We start from the raw sequence: 20,046 nt of genomic DNA on the forward strand, positions 1-20,046 counted from the left end.
TCCGCCGCGTGCGAATCAAATCTTTCCATATAAATGTATGCCCATCGAATATACGCATCGTTGTTTCTGTCAAAATTACAGAATACAAGGTAGGAAACGTATCGAAAGGAAAAGTGTCATCGATATCGTAGTTCCATCTGGTTGCATCGACATGTTTCTAAAGTACAGTCCACACTTTTTTATGTTCCGTATGTACGGAATGTTCTACTTTACTATATACCATTTTCCACTGCTAATGACTCAACCCATTCGATGGAATATATAGATATTTACCTTCTCGGGTGCAATACAAAGGTTTTACAGAATTGACGACCGTTCGATTCAAGATGCGAGGGAAACACAACAAAGCCACGTGACTTTTCTCATTGTCGGTAAAGTATCGTATCTATATATATATATATATATATATATGCGTGCGTGCGTGCGTGCGCGCACGTACGTATATGTACACAGTATGTATACGAAGCAGGACCGCGGTAAGGAGAACTTGCGCCTGGGGCCAAAATTACAATTTGCGTCCCCCTAGCTCTACCAGAAGAGAATACAATTTTTTCATTAGATATTTATTCATCGTAAAGAAACTTAAAAACACCCACACAAGCAAGATTAACTATCGCCAACAATGGGAATTAAAATTTAATACCTATCAAAACTCATAACTTCACTTTCCTAGCTTTTCTTGTGGTACATAGAATTACATGGTACATATAATATAGCAAACAATACGTAGCATTTTGATTGGTACAGACGAGATAATGCATCTGTGTAAAAAAAAAAAAGTATTATAGTATTCTATAGAACAATCTGTAATTTGTAATCTGTAATCTACCGTGAAACCAAAATGAAATTTCACTTGTTTCGCTTGTTTCGTTTGTTTAATCGATACGCGACCAGTGTTCAGCGAGAAGTCGAGCGATTAAGTTAACGCGCGATACCCGTCTTCTCGCGGAGGACGATAAAATGGATCAAAATCGGATACGCAAAGAAGAAGAAAGAAGCATAGATCCGATTACCGATTGTGCGGTAGCCGAACACATTTCCGAATGCAGCGTGTTGAAAGAGGGGGTTGCGAAGGATTTTCTATCGAGACTATGTCGAAGACCACCTAGCAGTTATAATAAGTAATTATGATATTCTTCTATCGCAATATACATGGATCTTATCGTCTTTCTCGATCAGAGTTGAATCTTAATGGATGTATTTTCGTTGCCTCTGGTCAATCCTAGAGGGAAAGATGAGATCCCGTTTTTCGTGCCGCACAAGAAGCTGCTCGAGAAGATTGATCAGAAGCCGATGCTACGGGAGCCATTGGTAAGGTTGAGGGCCGAGGGTTGAGGGTTCAGGACTGAACGCTATAGACCTAGGGCTGAGAGCTGCGGGGAACTGCATACAATCACTGCCATTAATATTCGGACCATACAATTTCGATGTTCTTTTTGACAAGTTATAACAATCGGCTTACTACATGTCCGAATATTAATCGAAATCACTGTACACGCATCTCTGTTTATTTCGATGTTGCTCCGTTCGATCAACTTTGAAAGATAATTGCTTTCGTAGACCGGATTTGACGAACAGCAAGAAAAGATTAGACGAGAAGTCTGCAAACCGTATGTTCCACTCGCGAGGCCGCAAGAAGATTCATTTACTTTCGAGCAAACACAGAAGCCCTCGAGTAACGAAAGTTCTATGGAAAATATTCAAATATATTTATCAGCTTTATTAGTCCAAGTATTCTCTATTTTTATGTAAAATAAAGTAAAACTACACGCGTAGAGTAGAGTAGAGTAGAGTAGAGTAGAGTAGAGTAGAGTAGAGTAGAGTAGAGCAGAGCAGAGCAGAGCAGAGAAGAGCAGAGCAGAGCAGAGTAGATCACAGAGTAAAGTGTAGAAAGGCAAACTTGGGAATGATCGTAATAAAACGGGCATTTTCTTTTATGGAAAGAAAGCGAACCGCCACCGTGGGAAAGAGTGGCGGTTGTTGGCGCGGCCGGAGGAGAGATTACAGAGGATGCCGACGCGCCGCCGTTGGTCGATCAGTTGGAGCTGATCGAGCAGCTGCGAGACGATCCAAAAATTGGATTTTTTTACATGATGTACGCGGTAGGACGATCCTCGAAGTATTTCACCCCTTACGCCCTCAAGTGAATAACTTTGGTGCTCTTTGAATTGTTACATCGGCGTTACGAACGGGATTTTAAGATAGTCCCCGGCGATCGTTTTCAGGGTCGTGAATTACAAGGACGTAGGGAAAACGTACATGACGATTAGCGCGAACGGGGTAACGCAATACTCGTTCGACGAAGTTAGTTTCACTCCGATCGAACAATGGCAAAGGGAATACCATTTTTACTTGGAACTAATCAAGGTAAGGAATGCGAATCCTTTTCTGCAAGAGCTTTCCGGGCTTTGAGTAGTAGCTTTTGCGTGGTCTGTCATGTCAGATCAGGTCGTTCGTGGTGTTTCGGAAGTGGAAGGCATTCTTCGTGTGGAGGAAATCGGTCTCCTGCAGAAAGTTCCTGGAAGCGAGAAGTTATTTGGAGGAAAATCTGTTTATATCGGATCCGATTCTCAGCAAGGCTCTGCTCGAAATCAAGTCGATGTGCTCGGTCTTTCTCGACTCGACCTTCTTCGACAGCGCCGTTACCGAAAAGCTGTTGCTCTTTTATTTCGTGGAGAAGCAGGTTTTTCTTTCTCGATACGAACGAACCATCGAACGTCGAAGCTCGCGACCAATACTTTACTTACTTACCTACCTCACTTACTTAGTAGCTTACTTACTTACTTACTTACTTACTTACTTATTACAACAAACCGGATACATACATATGTACCTACTTACCACCCGAGCAATGTTCTTTCATTTTACGCTACATCCGTAGCTAGCCAAATTGGAACGTATCAGGCACAAGTTGGACGAGTTTCGAATACTGGCGAAAGATATCGTTAACAATGCGTGTTTGGGCGCGTTGCTGCGAGCTGGATACACTCCGGACGATTCCAACATAACGATAGAACAAACCGCTTTCGGGAAATTGGGTAATTATTTGCCATGGTGTTTCTCGAAAATCCAAAGTCTTTCTCGAAAGGTTTCAACGTTCAGACGACGACAAAGATCTCGCTTTCCGTAGGCGAATTCGGTGCCGTCAAGTTCAAGATGCCGAAAGACGGCGTTCTCAAGATGAGTTACATCGAACAGGCAAGGAAGAGGAACAAATGTTACAGACTCTCTTGGTACGCTGTCGACTTTCCTCGAAATCCTACCTTCGATTTCCATCTTGGATTCGGATCGACTCGAATGAAAAATCAATATCTTAACGTTTAGCTTCGTTCATCTGATCGATTACATGCAAGCGAACATGATGCACGGTCTCTTGATAAACACCTACGTGGAGTTTATAGATGCTCTGAAGATTCATATGGACTGTTTACCAATAGACGAGGCGATAGATAACGACGAGATCGATCAACCGTTAAAGGAAACTCGGACTTCGACGCACCGCGTTGAGGTTTACCTTCTTGAAATCTAGCTACCCGATCTTGAGAACCCACGGCAACAAGCTTGTACGTATACATACTCCATGTGCCGATAAGTCTGATTCTTTCAGTGGCCATACTTTGTGGTGGATTTGTTGATTCTGCCGTCCTCGGATGTCGTAATGGATCCATCGGAAACCATCTTCCGCTTCGTGATACAAACGATCGAAATCATGTGGGAGGAAAATATATTCGCCGTGAAACCTCTTCTTTCCGATCCGTTCTTCAACTCGTTTACCAGGTAGCGCTGCGTCTTGTCCCGCCCCTCGTTTCGTATCGTATCGTATCGTATCGACTATACGAGACCGTGGGATTTCTTGCGATCGCCGACTACATGTGATTCTCATTTCTGCGATTCCCATTAATTCGAGGCCAATGATCAATCGGAAAGTAGAAGATCGTATTTCCGGTCTTCCGCCGGATATGCACGACGTTCTGAAACAAGACCCGATCACGCACGCACTAAAGGACGAGTTGAGAGAGATTTGGGAACGAAGCTTCGACATCGTGAAACGTTATTGTCGTCGTTTCGACGAGATCCGTCAATTCTATCACGAGGATATGCTGTTCGATGAGAATATTATCCGCGACAATCGAGACTGCAAATTATTCCGAGAGTGGAGCATCCGGTACAGGAGGGAGGTGGAGCTAATCGGTAAAGTTATCGAGTATCAGCAGCTGGGCATTTTTCTCATTCAGCTCGAGCGATTTAAGGTCGCAGCGGAAATCGCTCCCAGAGGGAAGATCGGTGTCCTCGAAGCCGTTATGCCTGGGTGGGTTTCCTGATTCTTTACGACGCATCTCGATTCTACAGAAATTCACGCAACTTTCGTTCGACCTTTCGTTTCTACGTTCAAAACGGCAACCACACCGTTCTATTTCCATTTCCGTTTCTATGTATATCTCTATCTCTATCTCTATCTCTGTCTCTGTCTCTATTTCTATTTCCATTGTTATTTAGATGTATTTCTATCCTTTGAAAAGTCTTCTTCGAAATGTCTCTCGTAAAAGTTCCTTCTGTTCGATTAGTATCGGGAAAACCAGAGTCGATTCTCTGCTAACAACAGCCATCGATTCTATCAAATACCTCGAGTCCGACCCCGTCACGACGGAGGAATACGTCGCGTACATCAAATTCGTCGATAAAGCCCGAGAAACCGTCGACGAAATGGAAGCGCAACTGGATTACGTGAAAGAGCTGTACGACTTGATGGAAGAATTCGGATTTCCTATACCCTCGGTGGACATGGCTAATTACTTGGTAACGATCACGCGCTCGTACAAGCAGCTCCTACTCGTCATTCGTGTATCTTATTCGTTGTTCGTTGTTTGTGGTTGACGTTCAGGGCATCGGTACGCACTTTACCAGTTTACGTTTGGTGATGGAGAACGTGCTGGAAGAACGAGCAAAGTTGATCAACCGATTCAATTCTCAGCTTCAGAAAGACATCACAGCGTTGAACGAAAACATATCGGAGATCCACGACGAGTTAACGGTGAGTCGACTGGTTATTGTTTCCGGTGAGATCTTTACTTCCGTGTTTCGCAGCAACCTTGGCTGTTGGACTCTCAAAGCGACGACCAGGCCTGTCTGAATACCTTGAAGGAGCTCGGCAACCGATTGGCCGCCTGTGCCGCGATCGCCGAGGAGTATCATGCTCATCAGAGGGCCTTCAAGGTACCGATGTTTTACCGATAGCCCGCGTTTTCGGAAAAAGTTCGGTCGGTATTTAAACAACTCGACGTACGATACGTATATCGGCACGGCGCGCGTTACAGCTCGAGCAGACCAGATTCGACGTCTTGGATCAAGTAACGAACGAGTTGAGGCTTCGCACCTTGCTCTGGCAGACTCTGAACGAATGGGAACACGCGGTGCACCAGTGGCTTACGTCCGAATTCGATACATTGGACGTCGAAGACATCACGTCGTTCACGATGCGCACGATGAAGAACCTGATTCAATTGGAGAGAGGCTTGCCACCGAACAACATCGTTCCCGGACTGAAAGACAACGTCGAATTGCTTCGGAACAAACTACCGATCCTCGGATACCTGAGAAATCCCGATCTTCGGGACAGACACTGGCAGAAAATAGAAGCCGTGTTGAACTACGCTTTCAAGCCCGACGAGAAGAAGACCTGGACGCTGATGGAAGATCTCGGCGCGTTCCAGAAACCCAACGAACTGATGGAGATCGCTGCCATCGCGAGCTCCGAGGCCAATCTCGAGAACATGCTGAACAAGGTCGTGGATATGTGGGAGGAGCTACAATTCGTGGTGGTGCCTCACAAAGAGGACAAGGACGTCTATATTTTAGGTAGCATGGAAGAGGTTGAAACCGCGATGAACGAGAGCAGCATCAACCTTCAGACCATAAAAGCGTCGCGTCGCATAGGACCCATCCAACCTTTGGTCGACGAGTGGGTCAAGAAGCTCGATCTCTTCGTCGTCACTCTGGTACCGATCGTATCGTTTCGTTCTCATACGTGTGTAGATATAAAGTGGACGTACCGCGTTTTCATACACTTACATGTACGGACAGGAAGCCTGGCAATATTTGCAGCAACAGTGGTTATACCTCGAGGCAATCTTCTCCGCACCCGACATTCAAAGGCAACTTCCGATAGAAGCAAAGTTGTTCATCGAGGTCGACAAGTTTTGGAAAGATCTCATGAGACGAACGTTCAAGGTACTTTTTGCATTTATTCGTCACCGTGATCGTCTTTATTATATATGTATTATTACTACGTTGTATTCGTAGATGCCTTTGGCGATGCCTTGTTGCACCCAACCAGGCTTGCTCGAACAACTGGAGGAGAACAATAGGCGATTGGACGAAGTGATGAAGTGTTTGTTGGCGTACCTCGAGACGAAACGGGTAGCGTTTCCGCGGTTCTTTTTCCTATCGAACGACGAACTACTCGAGATTTTGGCTCAGGTGCGAGAGCCCCGATCGATACGCGAAAACGCGATAATAAAAAGCTCGATGTCGAGTCGGCTGACCAACTCTAATCCCCGATCGCTCCAACATAGACAAAGAATCCGCACGCCGTGCAAAGACACTTGCAGAAATGCTTCGACGCGATACACAGATTGGAATTCGCGATGAAGGAAAGCGAGACCGGCGACGAGCAGATCCTGACCACCGATATTGTAGCGATGCTTTCACCGGAAGGCGAAAGAGTTCCTCTCGGGCAAGGTCTCAAAGCTAGAGGCAATGTCGAGGATTGGCTGGGTAGAGTGGAAGAAGCTATGTTTATGACCTTGAGAAGAAGGATGAAGCAGGGAATTCAGGATTTCGATGCTAAAGGACGACAGCAATTTTTGTCGATGCATCCGTCTCAGGTTAAACGCGTTACCCTCGATTCGAGACGACTTTGTCGTCTAGTTGATTTTGAACTAATAAATCGATGTAAATAGAAATTGCCGAGTAGCAATTGTCTGTTGGCCATAACATCGTAACATCCCGATTCTGTCCATTCCAGATAGTCCTCACCGTGTCCCAGATCTTTTGGACTCGTAGGATAGACCTAATCTTGGAATCGGAGGGTCGCGTGGTCGAGTCGATGAAAGCGTTCGAGTTGCAGTGTTTCGCGGTTCAGTAGTATCTTATTTTTGTCCGAATTTTTCCGATAAGGTTCCCGTTCCCGTCCCCGTTCCCGTTCCCGCGATAGAACGACCGCTTCTCACGATTTCCAGGATTTGGGCGATCTGGCTGCAATGGTCAGGGGAGAATTGCCAAAACTGATTCGCGACGTTATAATCAACTTGATTACGGTTGACGTTCACGCCCGGGATATCGTGACCAGTTTGGTCGAAAACAACGTATCGTCCAGGTGAGATCTGTCAGATTCGCGTTGCTCGGTAATTCCGTTACCGTCGCGCGTTCTCGTGTCCTTCGCTGTAGCACGAGCTTCGAATGGACGAAAGCGTTGCGCTACTACTGGGACGCGGAAGTCGACAATTGTCTGGCCCGTATGAGCAACGCCGAATACCTTTACGGATACGAATACCTTGGCGCTCAGAAGAGACTCGTGATAACACCGCTGACCGATCGATGCTACTTGTGCCTGATGGGAGCCCTGCAATTGGATCTCGGTGAAAGAGACGAACGATTCGTTTCGCAAAACAAACTCCAGTCTCGCTCGTATTTAGTTGTCGCAAGTCCCAAGTTGTAAGTGGTAACCCGTGTATCGTGTATGTTCGACAGGCGGCGCTCCAGCCGGCCCAGCTGGAACCGGGAAAACCGAGACCACGAAAGATCTAGCCAAGGCGGTTGCCGTCCAGTGTGTCGTCTTCAACTGCTCGGAAGGTCTCGATTACAGAGTACGTTAACCATTCGAGGAGAGAATGGCAATCGGTTATCGATCGACGCGACACGATACGGGACGATTCGTTTACCCGATCGAGGGTTAAGGCTACACACCGTCCTATTACATTACCAACATCGTTTTTTCGCGCAGATGATGGGCAGATTTTTCTCGGGATTGGCCACTTCCGGGGCCTGGTGTTGCTTCGACGAATTTAATAGAATAGACATCGAGGTTCTGTCCGTGATAGCTCAGCAATTGATCACGATCAGGAACGCGAAAATCATCAGAGCGAAAGAGTGCGTTTCGAGCATCCAACAATCCAGACTAATCATTGCAAATTCGATTCGAACCGGCGCGATTTCATTCTCATTCCGTCTTTTCTGTCTCAGATTCATGTTCGAGGGTCGAATGATGAAGCTCGTGATGTCCTGCGCGACATTTATCACGATGAACCCCGGTTACGCGGGCCGTACCGAACTACCGGACAACTTGAAAGCCCTGTTCCGGCCGTTCGCCATGATGGTTCCCGATTACAGTGCGCTACGCGAGATTTTCTCGAATTTATCTCGATCGTCGTTTCTTTCATTTGTCTCTATTTCTTGTTTTCTTTGCAGAACTAATAGCAGAAGTGACTTTGTACTCGGAAGGATTCGAGTCGTCGAAACCGCTGTCGCAAAAGATGACTTTGATGTATACCTTGAGCAGCGAGCAACTTTCTCAACAAGACCATTACGACTTTGGAATGAGGTTTCTAGCATCTTTCTTACATCCTTCTTTCTTGCACCTGTTTTCGTTTGCACGCCTGCGTCCCCTTGACCGTTTCTTTCGCTGGCCGTTCAAGGGCGGTAAAGAGCGTGTTGGTGATGGCGGGCAGTCTTAAACGAAACAATCCCGATAAACCGGAAGACGTTGTTCTGATTCGAGCTCTACGCGAAAGCAACATACCAAAGTTCTTGCGAGACGACGCTGAACTGTTCGAAGGCATTGTTGGAGACTTGTTCCCAGGCATCGTGATACCCGAAGAGGACTACGGTATTTTACAGGAAACAGTTATCGCGGTAATTCTGCTCGAACTCGAACGCGAACGCGAACGCGCACAACGGTGGAAAAGATATTTTTGAATCGCCGATATACATATCTGTTTTTACAAGGTACTGGAAGAAGGCAATCTACAACCAGAACAATGCACCTTGAAGAAGGCTATTCAGCTGCACGAGTGCTTGCAGGTGAGACACGGGGTGATGCTGGTCGGACCAACCGGTTCCGGAAAGACTACAGTTCTTCGAGTGAGTTGCGAACCCGGTAAAGTCTTGATCCAACAAGCCCCCTCCACTGGGGGCTGCATACCCCGCGAGGAGCCGAGAAGCCTAAAGTCTAAACTGTTAATCCAATTGCAAAGCTTCCTTATTTTTAATTGACGGTATGTCGGAGCACGGACCCGAGGATCCGGCTTACGATCGGATCAAGACTTTACCGTATACGTATGGGTTTGACTTTGCCTAGTTTAAGACAAAGATCGAGCAATTTGTTCTCGTGTCCAGACTCTCGCCAGCACGTACAATAAACTGTACAAGATGCGCGTGCCTGGACCTGTTTACCTACCGGTTCACACGTACACGATTAATCCGAAAGCGATCACCATCGGCGAGCTTTACGGACAAGTGGACACGATGACCAACGAGTGGCACGATGGACTGATAGGATCCACTGTACGCTACGCGTGTTCGGTTGGTAGCAGCCTGGAAATCACGATAAACGAATAACGATTCGCAAGTGTTTCAACAGCATTTGTATTAACTAAAATGCTGCTCGGAACGAATGCTTAGTTCGTCACGGAAGATCATCAATGGATAGTCTGCGACGGACCCGTCGACGCCATATGGATCGAAAACATGAACACGGTCTTGGACGACAACAAGATGCTCTGTCTAGCCAACTCGGAGAGAATCAAATTCACACCGTATATGCGCATGCTGTTCGAGGTGATGGATCTTGCACAAGCGTCACCGGCCACCGTTAGTCGATGCGGTACGAGAGTCGACTACCTTCGTGTACGCATGTACATTCGCACGATAATACTTGTCGCATGCCTTTTCAAGGTATGGTGTACGTGGATCCTGCCGAATTGAAGTGGATGCCGTACGTGAAAACCTGGCTGACAACTCTTCCGGAAGCTCTCGTTAAAGACGAACACCGACAGCTTATCGTTGATCTCTTCGAAAAATACTTTGAAGCAGGCTTGGTGTTTTGCAAAACGAGTTGCGAGTTTCCGATTTCTCAGGTAGACACCGTTCTGGATAGACACGAGACAGGACGTTTTCTTTTCTTTCGTTAAACGCGTTGATCGCGCTAAGAACGATACGAATCGAGTTTACGTTTGTCGGTAGGTTGATATCGGCAAGGCGAATATGGCTTGCGCGATCATAGAGAGTTTGCTGAGCGAGCCGGGTGCTATCGAAAGAACTTTGGACAAGGCACGAATCAGAACGTTTATCACTCAGATCTTTCTGTTTGCCTACCTTTGGGCAGTCGGTGGTAACGTCGTGGATACCTCTAGGATCGACTTTGAAGCGTTCGTGAGAAAGCAGTTTGACGACAACGAGGACGCGATGTAAATCTACCGCGCTCGAAATCTTTCCACGTTTTTCCGTTTCCGTTTCCGTTTCCGTTTCCAACGAACCTTTTCCTCTCTAGGATAGCATCGATCGACCTGTGGGATCTGTTCGTGAACGTTTCGGGCCATCGATTCGATATGTGGACGGATATCGTGCCGGAATTCGTATACGACGCCGAGACCCCCTTCTTCGACATACTCGTCCCGACGGTAGACACCGTGCGATTCGGTTACATGATGCAGAAAATGGTGGAGATCAACAAACCGGTATTTTTTACCGGAGACACTGGTCAGCAATATTCGTATCGTAGGAACATGCGTTTCCTTGAGATTTACGCGATAGCGACGCACTCGGTATCGTTTACAGGAGTTGGCAAGTCGTTGATAACAAAGATTGTGCTGAACAACTTGGAGGATACGCAACTCTGGGTGCCGATCACTTTGGCTTTCTCGGCTCAGACCACCAGCGGCAGGACCCAAGAAATTCTCGAATTGAAGCTCGAGAAGAGAAAGAGGACCGTTCTAGGGGCTCCGATTGGGAAACGAGTCTGCGTGTTCGTCGACGACGTGAATATGCCTAAATTGGACACCTACGGATCCCAGCCGCCTATCGAACTTTTGCGGTAGGAAAACGCATCTTACGATTAAGTCCGATCTATGCGGATCTCAACCGGCCTTGCGAACCGGTTGTGTTTCGGAAATGGGAACACAAGGTGGTCGCGCGAGAAAATCTCTCGACGAGCTCGAAAACTCGCAAACAAAAGTATCGATCGGAATTCTATTATATTATAGTTTCTTGCATAGAAAATAACCAACTACGTACGATGGTACAATAGCACAAGTACCACAAGTACACGCGTATTCATCGATCCGCGCAGGCAGCTACTGGATTTCCACGGAATGTACGATCGAGACAAATTGTTCTGGAAAGAGGTGGAGGACATTGTCTTGACCGTAGCGTGCGCTCCTCCCGGAGGTGGCAGGAATCCGCTAACTCCGAGATTCGTCAGACACTTTGCTATCTTGCTGATTCCAGCGCCCTCCGAGTGGACCTTGAAAGGAATTTTCAAGTAAGCTTTTTCGAGAATGAAAAACGATATTTCAGAGTTACTCGAAGGAGGAGGAGTAATCGTCGAACCGATCTTTTAGAGCAATAATGCACGGTTTTTTGACCGATTTCGTCGAGTCGGTCAAACTGGTCGGAGAAAAAATAGTAAACGCGGCGGTGGACGTGTATCGAAAGATCGCCGAGGATCTTTTGCCCACACCGGAGAAGAGCCACTACATCTTCAATTTGCGTGATTTGTCGAAATGTATCCAGGGGATGATGCAAGTTCGCGCCACGGTTATAAAGCAGCCTCAAGAGATGTACAGGTAGATTCTTCGTGCCTTCGAGCTTACGCTTTACGTACACCTACGCATGTAGGTTGTCGAGTTACTTCGAGTTCCTCAACGTTCGGAGAACCTTCGAGAAATTTGAATGCCTTGTTGGATCGCGATTCGACTCTTCGTAGGCTTTTCTACCACGAGTGTCTTCGAGTGTTCCACGATCGGCTGATAAACGCAGAGGACAAGAGTTACTTTTACAAGCTTCTGAACAGCATCTGCGCCGGCACATTTGCCACCGAGGTCGTACGTCTTCCGGACGAGGAAGTCATCGAAAAACCGCCGGCATTGTTGTTCGGTGATTTCATGGCGTTTGGAGCTGCCAGGGAACAAAGAATCTACGAAGAACTCACAGAGATGTCGAAAGTCAAAAGGACTTTGGAGGTGTTTGAACGCGAAACTCTGATTCGATCACCAAATTCGAATCAATTTGAACTCTCGAACAAACGAATACTGTCACGATTCTAGGATTACTTGGAAGATTATCGTTTCTCCGTCGGCAAGGACATGGGTATAATCTTCTTTATGGACGCCATCGAACACGTTTGCAGGCTCGCGCGAATTCTCCGGTCCGAAAGGGGAAACGGACTTTTGGTCGGTGTCGGAGGAATGGGAAAGCAAAGTCTGACGAAACTCGCGTCTCACTTGAACGGTTACAAGTTTGTATCTAGACAGCTCAAGTCCTAGAATTTCTTTCCAAGATGAACGTGATCGAGTCGCATCTCATCGCATCTCATCGCATCGCATCGCATCGAATCGAATCGAATCGAATCGACTTCGAATATCGTATATATACATATATGTATGTACCTTTGAATATTTTAAGGTGCTATCAGATCGAAGTGACCCGAACGTACGACAAAAGCTCCTGGCACGAGGATTTGCGACGTTTTTACTTCGAACCGGGCGCTCTCGCCAAGCACACAACCTTTTTATTCACGGATACTCAAATCGTGCTCGAGGACTTCTTGGAGGACATTAACAACACCTTGAACACGGGTACGTTCGCCGTTTCATCGAAAGAGAATGCAATTTTTTTTTTTTTTGAGAAAGCAACTTATAACATCGTTATAAGGCGAAGTGCCAAACTTGTACGACGCGGATGAACTGGAGAAAGCCATCATCGCCACAAGACCCGCTGCAAAGGCAGCAGGGATCAGCGAGGCGAACAGAGACGCTATCTACCAGTTTTTCATCGGAAGAGTTCGAAATCAACTTCATCTGATGATCTGTATGAGTCCCATAGGCGACGCGTTTCGGTAAGTCGGTCTCGAATTATTCGATAGGTCTCGCGTTAGGACCGATCCGCGTTAGTTTCGCGACTCGTTTCTTCCTCAGGCACCGCTGTCGCATGTTTCCGTCGTTGGTGAATTGCTGCACGATCGATTGGTTTACCAAGTGGCCGAACGATGCCCTCCTCTCGGTAGCAGAGAATACATTGTCCGCGATGCTACCGGACGATTCGAAAATACTCGCCGGACTCGGTTCGATATGCGTCTTGATCCACAAGGTATCCATCCTATTGTCCCTAGGCGAACACGGTGCCATGCCGTCGCGTATCGCGCGATCTTTTCCATTCGTCTTTTCAAACACGCACGGTACGATACAATTGCAGTCCGTCGAAGAAGCAACTGTCCGATTCTTCGCGGAAATGCGTCGCAGGTATTACACCACGCCCAGCAGTTATTTGGAGCTGTTGAAATTGTTTCGAATCACTTTGGAGAAGAAGAAGAAGGAGATCGAGACTCTGAAGAACAAGATTGCGAATGGTCTGAACGTGAGTGGCCTATTCAACGAAAACGGGGGTGGAAAAGGAAAAAGAAAAAGCTAAAGAAACGTGTCACGAGATAGACGATGCATATATACATAACACGTTCCTTCCGGTCGTTTAAACAGAAACTTCTCGAAACCAACGAGATGGTTGCTGTCATGAAAGAACATTTAGTTATTCTTGCTCCGAAGCTGAAGGTAAGCACGGACGAGGTAACGAAGCTGGTGAAAATGATCGCGAAACAGCAGACAGAGTGCGACAAAGCCAAATACGTGGTCAGCGCCGAAGAAGCTACGGCAAAGGTGGGAGAGACGCGATTCTTTCGCCCCGTTTTCTTCGATGTTTATCCAAGTTTGTTTATCGACAGCTGAAAGCCGAAGAGACGGCGATTCTCGAGGCTGACGCCAGACAAGACTTGGAAGCCGCGATACCCGCTCTGATGGAGGCCCAAAAGGCGTTGGAGGCCTTGAACAAGAACGACATCAACGAGATCCGCGTGTTCAACAAGCCGCCGCATTTGGTTCGCTTCGTGATGGAGGCCGTTAATCTGCTGCTAGGCGAAAAGTCTGTTCGATCCCATCGATCCACGAATCTATACTACGTATACATATGTACATGGAATCTTTGCCGCCCAACCAAATTACCAACCAGATCGTCCGTTCCATGTCTCTAGAACGGATTGGCCATCGGCCAAGTTGGTCCTCGGTGACATACATTTTCTCGACCGTTTAATGGCCTATCCCAAGGACGAGATAAGCGACAAGCTTCTGAACAAACTGCAGGAATACGTGAACCATCCAGAGTTCCGGCCGGATCTGGTTGCCAAGCAGAGCAAAGCGTGCAAATCGATGTGCATCTGGGTGAGAGCGATGGACGGCTACGCAAAGATTTACAGGGTCGTCGAGCCGAAACGGCAAAGGCGAGTTACTCCTACAGTTAGAGGACACTCGATTCCAAAGTCGATATCGATAGAGAGATCGAGGTTATTCGGAAATTGGTTGGTCGGCACAGATTGCACGCAGCGGAACAAGAATTGGAAACGATCGAACGAGTCTTGGCCACGAAGCAGGCGCAACTCGCCGAGTTGGAGAACAAGATCTTGCAGTTGCAGCTTCAATACGATTCGGCCGTCAAGAACTTGAACAAACTCGAAGCAGAGATGATGCTCGCGGAAGCCAGGTTGAACCGATCGGGTCGATTAACGTCCGCGTTGGTGGACGAACGGATACGATGGGAACTAATGACAAAGGTGAAATGTTTCTCTTGGACGCGACTCGACGCGACGCGACGCGACGCGACGCCACGCGACGACAGCACGACCACATAATATATTTCGGAAAACACACGACACGACACTCGCGAAACTACATAATCAATTTTCTGTTCGCGCCGACTGTTAGGGGTTCGACAAGCAAATGATCAATTTAACGGGCGACACGCTGGTTGCTGCCGGAGCTCTCGCCTATCTTGGCGCCTTCGCCAACGAGTACAGGGAAGAGTTGATGAAAACGTGGCTAGACAGCTGTAGAAACTATGACATAAAGACCACCGAGAACTACAGCCTTATCTCGATATTGGCCGATCCTTACCAGATCCGTCTCTGGAACACGCACGGGTTGCCAAGAGACAAAGTTAGCACGGAGAACGGTATCTTGGTTACGCAGTCGAATCGTTGGCCTCTGATGATCGATCCCCAAGAACAGGTGCTATCGTATCGACTTGCCAACAAACCCAGCTCGTTTCTTCTTTACTTAACCGTGCACGCGATCCTACGCGTTCGTGCAGGCCAACAGGTGGATACGAAACATGGAGCAGGACAAGAATCTGAAGATATGCAAATTGACGGACGCGAATTTTACGAGAATACTCGAGACATCCATTCGATTGGGGACGCCCGTGTTGCTCCAGGAAGTGGGAGAGGTGTTGGATCCTAGTTTGGAACCGGTGTTGCTCAAACAAATCTTCTTGCTGGTTGGTATTGGTATTGCAATTGCTATTAGCACTCGATCGATATATTATATTTGCTGATAACGCGAGTTTTTTGCTTCCGTTCAGGGTGGTAGGCTGTTGATACGATTCGGCGATTCCGACGTCGACTACGACGAGAATTTTCGACTGTACATCACAACGAAAATCGCGAATCCCCATTACTTGCCCGAAGTCTGTATCAAAGTGACTATAGTCAATTTCACCGTGACCATGGGAGGTCTCGAGGAGCAACTACTGGCGTAATTCTTTGCTTCGCGCAATAGTTTACTTTACTTTACTTTACTTTACTTTACTTTACTTTACTTTACTTTACTTTACTTTACTTTACTCTACTCTACTTTACTCTACTCTACTCTACTGTACGCGATGCTCTCGTTCAGAACGTTTCGAATGTACACCTTTCCACCTATAGAGACGTGGTACGCCTCGAAAGACCCGATCTCGAGTCGATGAGGAACGATCTGATAACAAAGATCAACGCTGACAAAGGTCAACTGCAGAGCATCGAAGACAAAATACTGACGCTGTTGTACGGTGCCGGTGACGACATCTTGGACAACGAGGACCTGATCGAAACCCTGAACGACAGCAAGGAAACCTCGGCGATCATCGCGACCAGACTGATCGAGAGCGAAGCCACCGAAGAGAAAATCTCCGAAGCGCGTGAAAAATATCGATCGGTGGCGAATCGCGGATCTGTCCTCTACTTCGTCGTGGCCAATCTCGCGAATATAGATCCTATGTATCAATTCTCGCTGAAATATTTCAATCAGGTAAATTCGGCGAAATCTCCTCTACGTCTACACCACCGATCGATTCCACCCCGATGATCGATCACCTTTTATCGTTCATCTGTAGATATTTAATTTAGTGATCGAGTCGACCGAAAAGGATGAGAATCTAAGCCGACGACTGCAAATGCTGCTCGTCGAAATCACACTGGCCATTTATACAAACGTTTCGCGAGGTCTGTTCGAAAAGCACAAATTAGTTTTCAGTTTTATGCTGAATATCGCAATATTCATGAACGACAACAAAATCACCCAATCGCAATGGAATTTTATGTTGCGCGGCGCTACTAGAGCCAGCTCGGTGAGTCATAGTCATAGCATCGAAACGAGATCGTTTCATTATACAACAGCGACATGTTCAACAGCAACGTGTTATAATATTATAATAATTTGATCGTGACGCAAAAAGAATCGTATCGCATCGAACGCAAAAGTAAAAGTTTGCACTAATCGCAATGTTCTCGAAGCAGGAAGACAAACCGGATATCCCGACTTTAACCACTCAAATGTGGGTCTTGATCAACTATCTAGCCACTACGTTCGCCAGCTTCGAAAATATCATGAACGATGTCTTTAAGAAAATCCCCTTAACCATCGGATACTTTGAAGAAGTAAGACGCCTTTTTATTAGTTCGAAATAAACTGTAAACTGTAGACTGTAAACTGTAAACTGTGAGGGTAACGGTGACGCCGCGTTGTGTCGTTTTCAGGTGATCAACGTTATTCCATCCAACAGGAACAGCGCGACGGCCGATTGGGACAATCTACTGTCCGACATAGAAAAGTTGATGCTACTGAAAGCTCTGAAGGAAGAGCGTTTGATCTTTGCGATCACGGCGTTCGTCGCGAAGAATCTCGGTCAAAAATTCGTCGAATCACCCATGGCTGCGCTGCCGCTCCTGTACTATAGACCCCGGAACAGAAATGATTTTTCAGAAAAACAAACAAAATTCTTTTTCAGATTCGCAGACACGTCAAACAAGATACCGCTGGTGTTCATCCTGACCACCGGATCCGATCCTTTTAGCGGTTTCCAAAGATTCGCGGCCGAGATGAATTTCTCCGATAGATACAATTCGATCTCTCTCGGGCAGGGTCAAGGGCCTGTGGCCGAAGGACACATACGAAAAGGCACCGTCGAAGGCAGATGGGTATTTCTGCAAAATTGTCATTTAGCTACCTCGTGGATGATCAGCATGGAACAAATCATCCTGGAAATTGCCGAGGAGCAAGAAGGACGGATCCACAATGATTTTCGACTGTTCATGAGCTCGATGCCGAGCGTCGCTTTTCCGGTTTCCGTTCTTCAAAATTCGGTGAAGGTGACTAACGAACCACCAAAGGGTCTCAAGGCTAACATAAAGAGGGCACTTCACGATTTCGACGAGGAATTCTTCGAGTCTCACCGTAAGAAGAAACAACGAAAACGAAAATCGCTAGCTAAGAAACAATGCTCCAAGATGGTTTAATGGAGAGCACACTGTTCTTTCAGATTTAAACGAGAAATGGCGGAAACTCATATTCGGAATATGTTTCTTTCACGCGATTATTCAAGAAAGGAAAAAGTTTGGGCCCCTGGGATGGAATATTCTTTACGAATTCAACGACAGCGACCGGGAGTGTTGCTTGCTGAACCTGAAACTGTTTTGCGTGCACGATCGAATACCTTGGAACGCGTTGATATACACCACAGGCGAAATCACTTATGGCGGCAGAGTTACGGACGGCTGGGACCTTAGGTGTATGAAAACCATCCTAGACATATTCTTCTCTCCTAAAACCCTGAAAGACGGTAAATTTGAAGAAAGTTGTAACCGTTCGACACGCCCGACTTGTCTACTCTACGCTCTACGCTTTGCTCTCTAGTCTCTATAGACTTCCCCGGTTATAGATTACATTTATTCGCACTCCGGGAAATACTACTGTCCAAACTTCAAAACTCTGCAGGAGTATAAAGATTTCGTGGAGACCTTCTCCATAATCGATGACCCGGAAGTATTCCAGATGCACGAGAATGCAAACATTATTTATCAAGTAATCCTCATGCTTTGCTAAACTCAAAGTAGTTTTATAGAGAAGATTATGTGCATCGATCAGCGACCGACCGATTTAATCGTACGAATTAACCTTAACATGAGTAACAGTTGAAAGAGGCGCAATTCGTTGTAAACATCATCTTGGAAGTGCAACCGAAGGAGTCCGCATCCGAAGAAGGAAAATCCAGCTCGGATATGGCGTACGAGATCGCGGATATGATCCTAGCTCGAATTCAGGTCAAGATAGATCCTGCAAAATGTAATCCCAAACATTTGGTGGTAAGTCGAATATTTCCATCTCATTCGGCTTTGACGTTAATCGTCGATCGATCGTCGACTATCTCTCTCTCTCTCTCTCTCTCTCTGTTTCGCTCGCAGAGAGACTCGAAAGGAAGACTTCCGTCGATGACTACCGTACTCGTTCACGAAGTCGACAGGTACAACACGTTGCTGAAGAGAATACACGGCTCGATCGAAAACCTTCAACGAGCCATCAAAGGCTTCGTCGTTATGTCGGAGGAACTGGAGAATGTTTTCGTTGCTCTCGTCAATAATCAGGTTTCACCCTCGTGCTTTCATTCGTCTTGGACGATTGCTTTTTTGCTTTGCAAACTTGCGAGCATTGTACTCGTTGTACAATTTCTATTCAAATTAGGTACCGCAACTGTGGCATAACGCAAACGTCTATCCATCCTTGAAAACCTTGGGAAGCTGGATAAAGAACTTGGAGCTGAGGATCGATTTCATTCAAGTACGCGTGTGCTTCTACCTAAAAACGTTTTCGATCAAACTTCTACCGGAACTGGAAAATTATACGTATCTGTTATCGATCCTTTTGGCAACTTCTTTTCCTGTTCAAGATTTGGCTGACTCATGGAAAACCAATTTCTTTCTGGATTTCCGGTTTGTCGTTTCCACAAGGATTTTTAACGGCTATGATGCAGACCTGTGCAAGAAAGTATAACACGCCCATCGATCACCTCAAGCTGGATTTCATTCCCACCAAAGTACTTCTCGATCAAACAGAAATCGAGGAGGAACATAGGAAGTCGGAGCAGGAGGTTCAACCGGTAGAAATCAGTTTTTAAATACTCTTATCGAACCAACGATTTCTTTACGTCTAGGTGACGGCGGTATACAAAGGTCTGGAAGTGCCAAAGGATGGCGTGTTGATTCACGGGCTGTATATCGATGCTGGTCGATGGGATTTCGAATCCATGATTCTAGTAGACGCGAACATAGGTAACGTGCCGATTCGCGTCAACCGCCATCGATAAACCAAAAACTTTCGATTACACGAGCTACTTACTATACACGTAGTATGTACATACACATTTCAGGCGAGATGCATCCGTCTCTTCCAGTTTTACACATAAACCCGATATTAGAGTTACCGAAGGATGATCCAAGATACGTTTGTCCTCTCTACAAAACAGCTGTACGCGCGGGCGTATTATCCACAACGGGTCACAGTACAAATTTCGTTGTTGCAACTTTGCTTCCATCCGCAAACGAACAGGCATATTGGATCTTAAAAGGAACAGCTCTTTTGATCGAAATTATAGATTAATCTTAAGCTTCAGTTTTTCTCAGTTCGCGAAAACGAA

General features: G+C 46.5%; 1 protein-coding gene across 1 annotated transcript; it reads left to right on the forward strand.

Annotated features, from left to right (window-relative positions):
* The first annotated feature begins 804 nt into the window (after nt 1-804).
* On the forward strand, nt 805-20,009 carry Dhc16f (Dynein heavy chain at 16F). Its single transcript, XM_076793748.1, has 61 exons — nt 805-1,118; nt 1,227-1,311; nt 1,561-1,731; nt 1,920-2,143; nt 2,226-2,367; nt 2,444-2,683; nt 2,882-3,038; nt 3,131-3,233; nt 3,325-3,508; nt 3,608-3,777; nt 3,908-4,309; nt 4,566-4,797; nt 4,883-5,032; nt 5,086-5,214; nt 5,316-5,996; nt 6,082-6,228; nt 6,301-6,477; nt 6,573-6,884; nt 7,025-7,135; nt 7,239-7,375; nt 7,447-7,637; nt 7,750-7,865; nt 8,003-8,148; nt 8,242-8,387; nt 8,467-8,599; nt 8,694-8,910; nt 9,004-9,138; nt 9,394-9,579; nt 9,679-9,880; nt 9,952-10,133; nt 10,240-10,463; nt 10,547-10,755; nt 10,834-11,089; nt 11,345-11,536; nt 11,616-11,840; nt 11,981-12,236; nt 12,321-12,511; nt 12,679-12,851; nt 12,928-13,111; nt 13,191-13,362; nt 13,468-13,629; nt 13,749-13,925; nt 13,991-14,187; nt 14,297-14,542; nt 14,635-14,872; nt 15,024-15,326; nt 15,409-15,594; nt 15,679-15,851; nt 16,025-16,385; nt 16,471-16,704; nt 16,874-17,014; nt 17,114-17,304; nt 17,365-17,810; nt 17,896-18,195; nt 18,295-18,437; nt 18,548-18,718; nt 18,818-18,997; nt 19,095-19,190; nt 19,300-19,500; nt 19,564-19,681; nt 19,780-20,009. The coding sequence occupies exons 1-61, from the start codon at nt 961-963 to the stop codon at nt 20,007-20,009; spliced, it is 12,342 nt and encodes a 4,113-aa protein (XP_076649863.1). The 5' UTR covers nt 805-960.
* Nucleotides 20,010-20,046: the final 37 nt, after the last annotated feature.

The sequence above is a fragment of the Halictus rubicundus genome, chromosome 9 (genome assembly GCF_050948215.1).
Source record: "Halictus rubicundus isolate RS-2024b chromosome 9, iyHalRubi1_principal, whole genome shotgun sequence".
Classification (NCBI taxonomy): domain Eukaryota; kingdom Metazoa; phylum Arthropoda; class Insecta; order Hymenoptera; family Halictidae; genus Halictus; species Halictus rubicundus.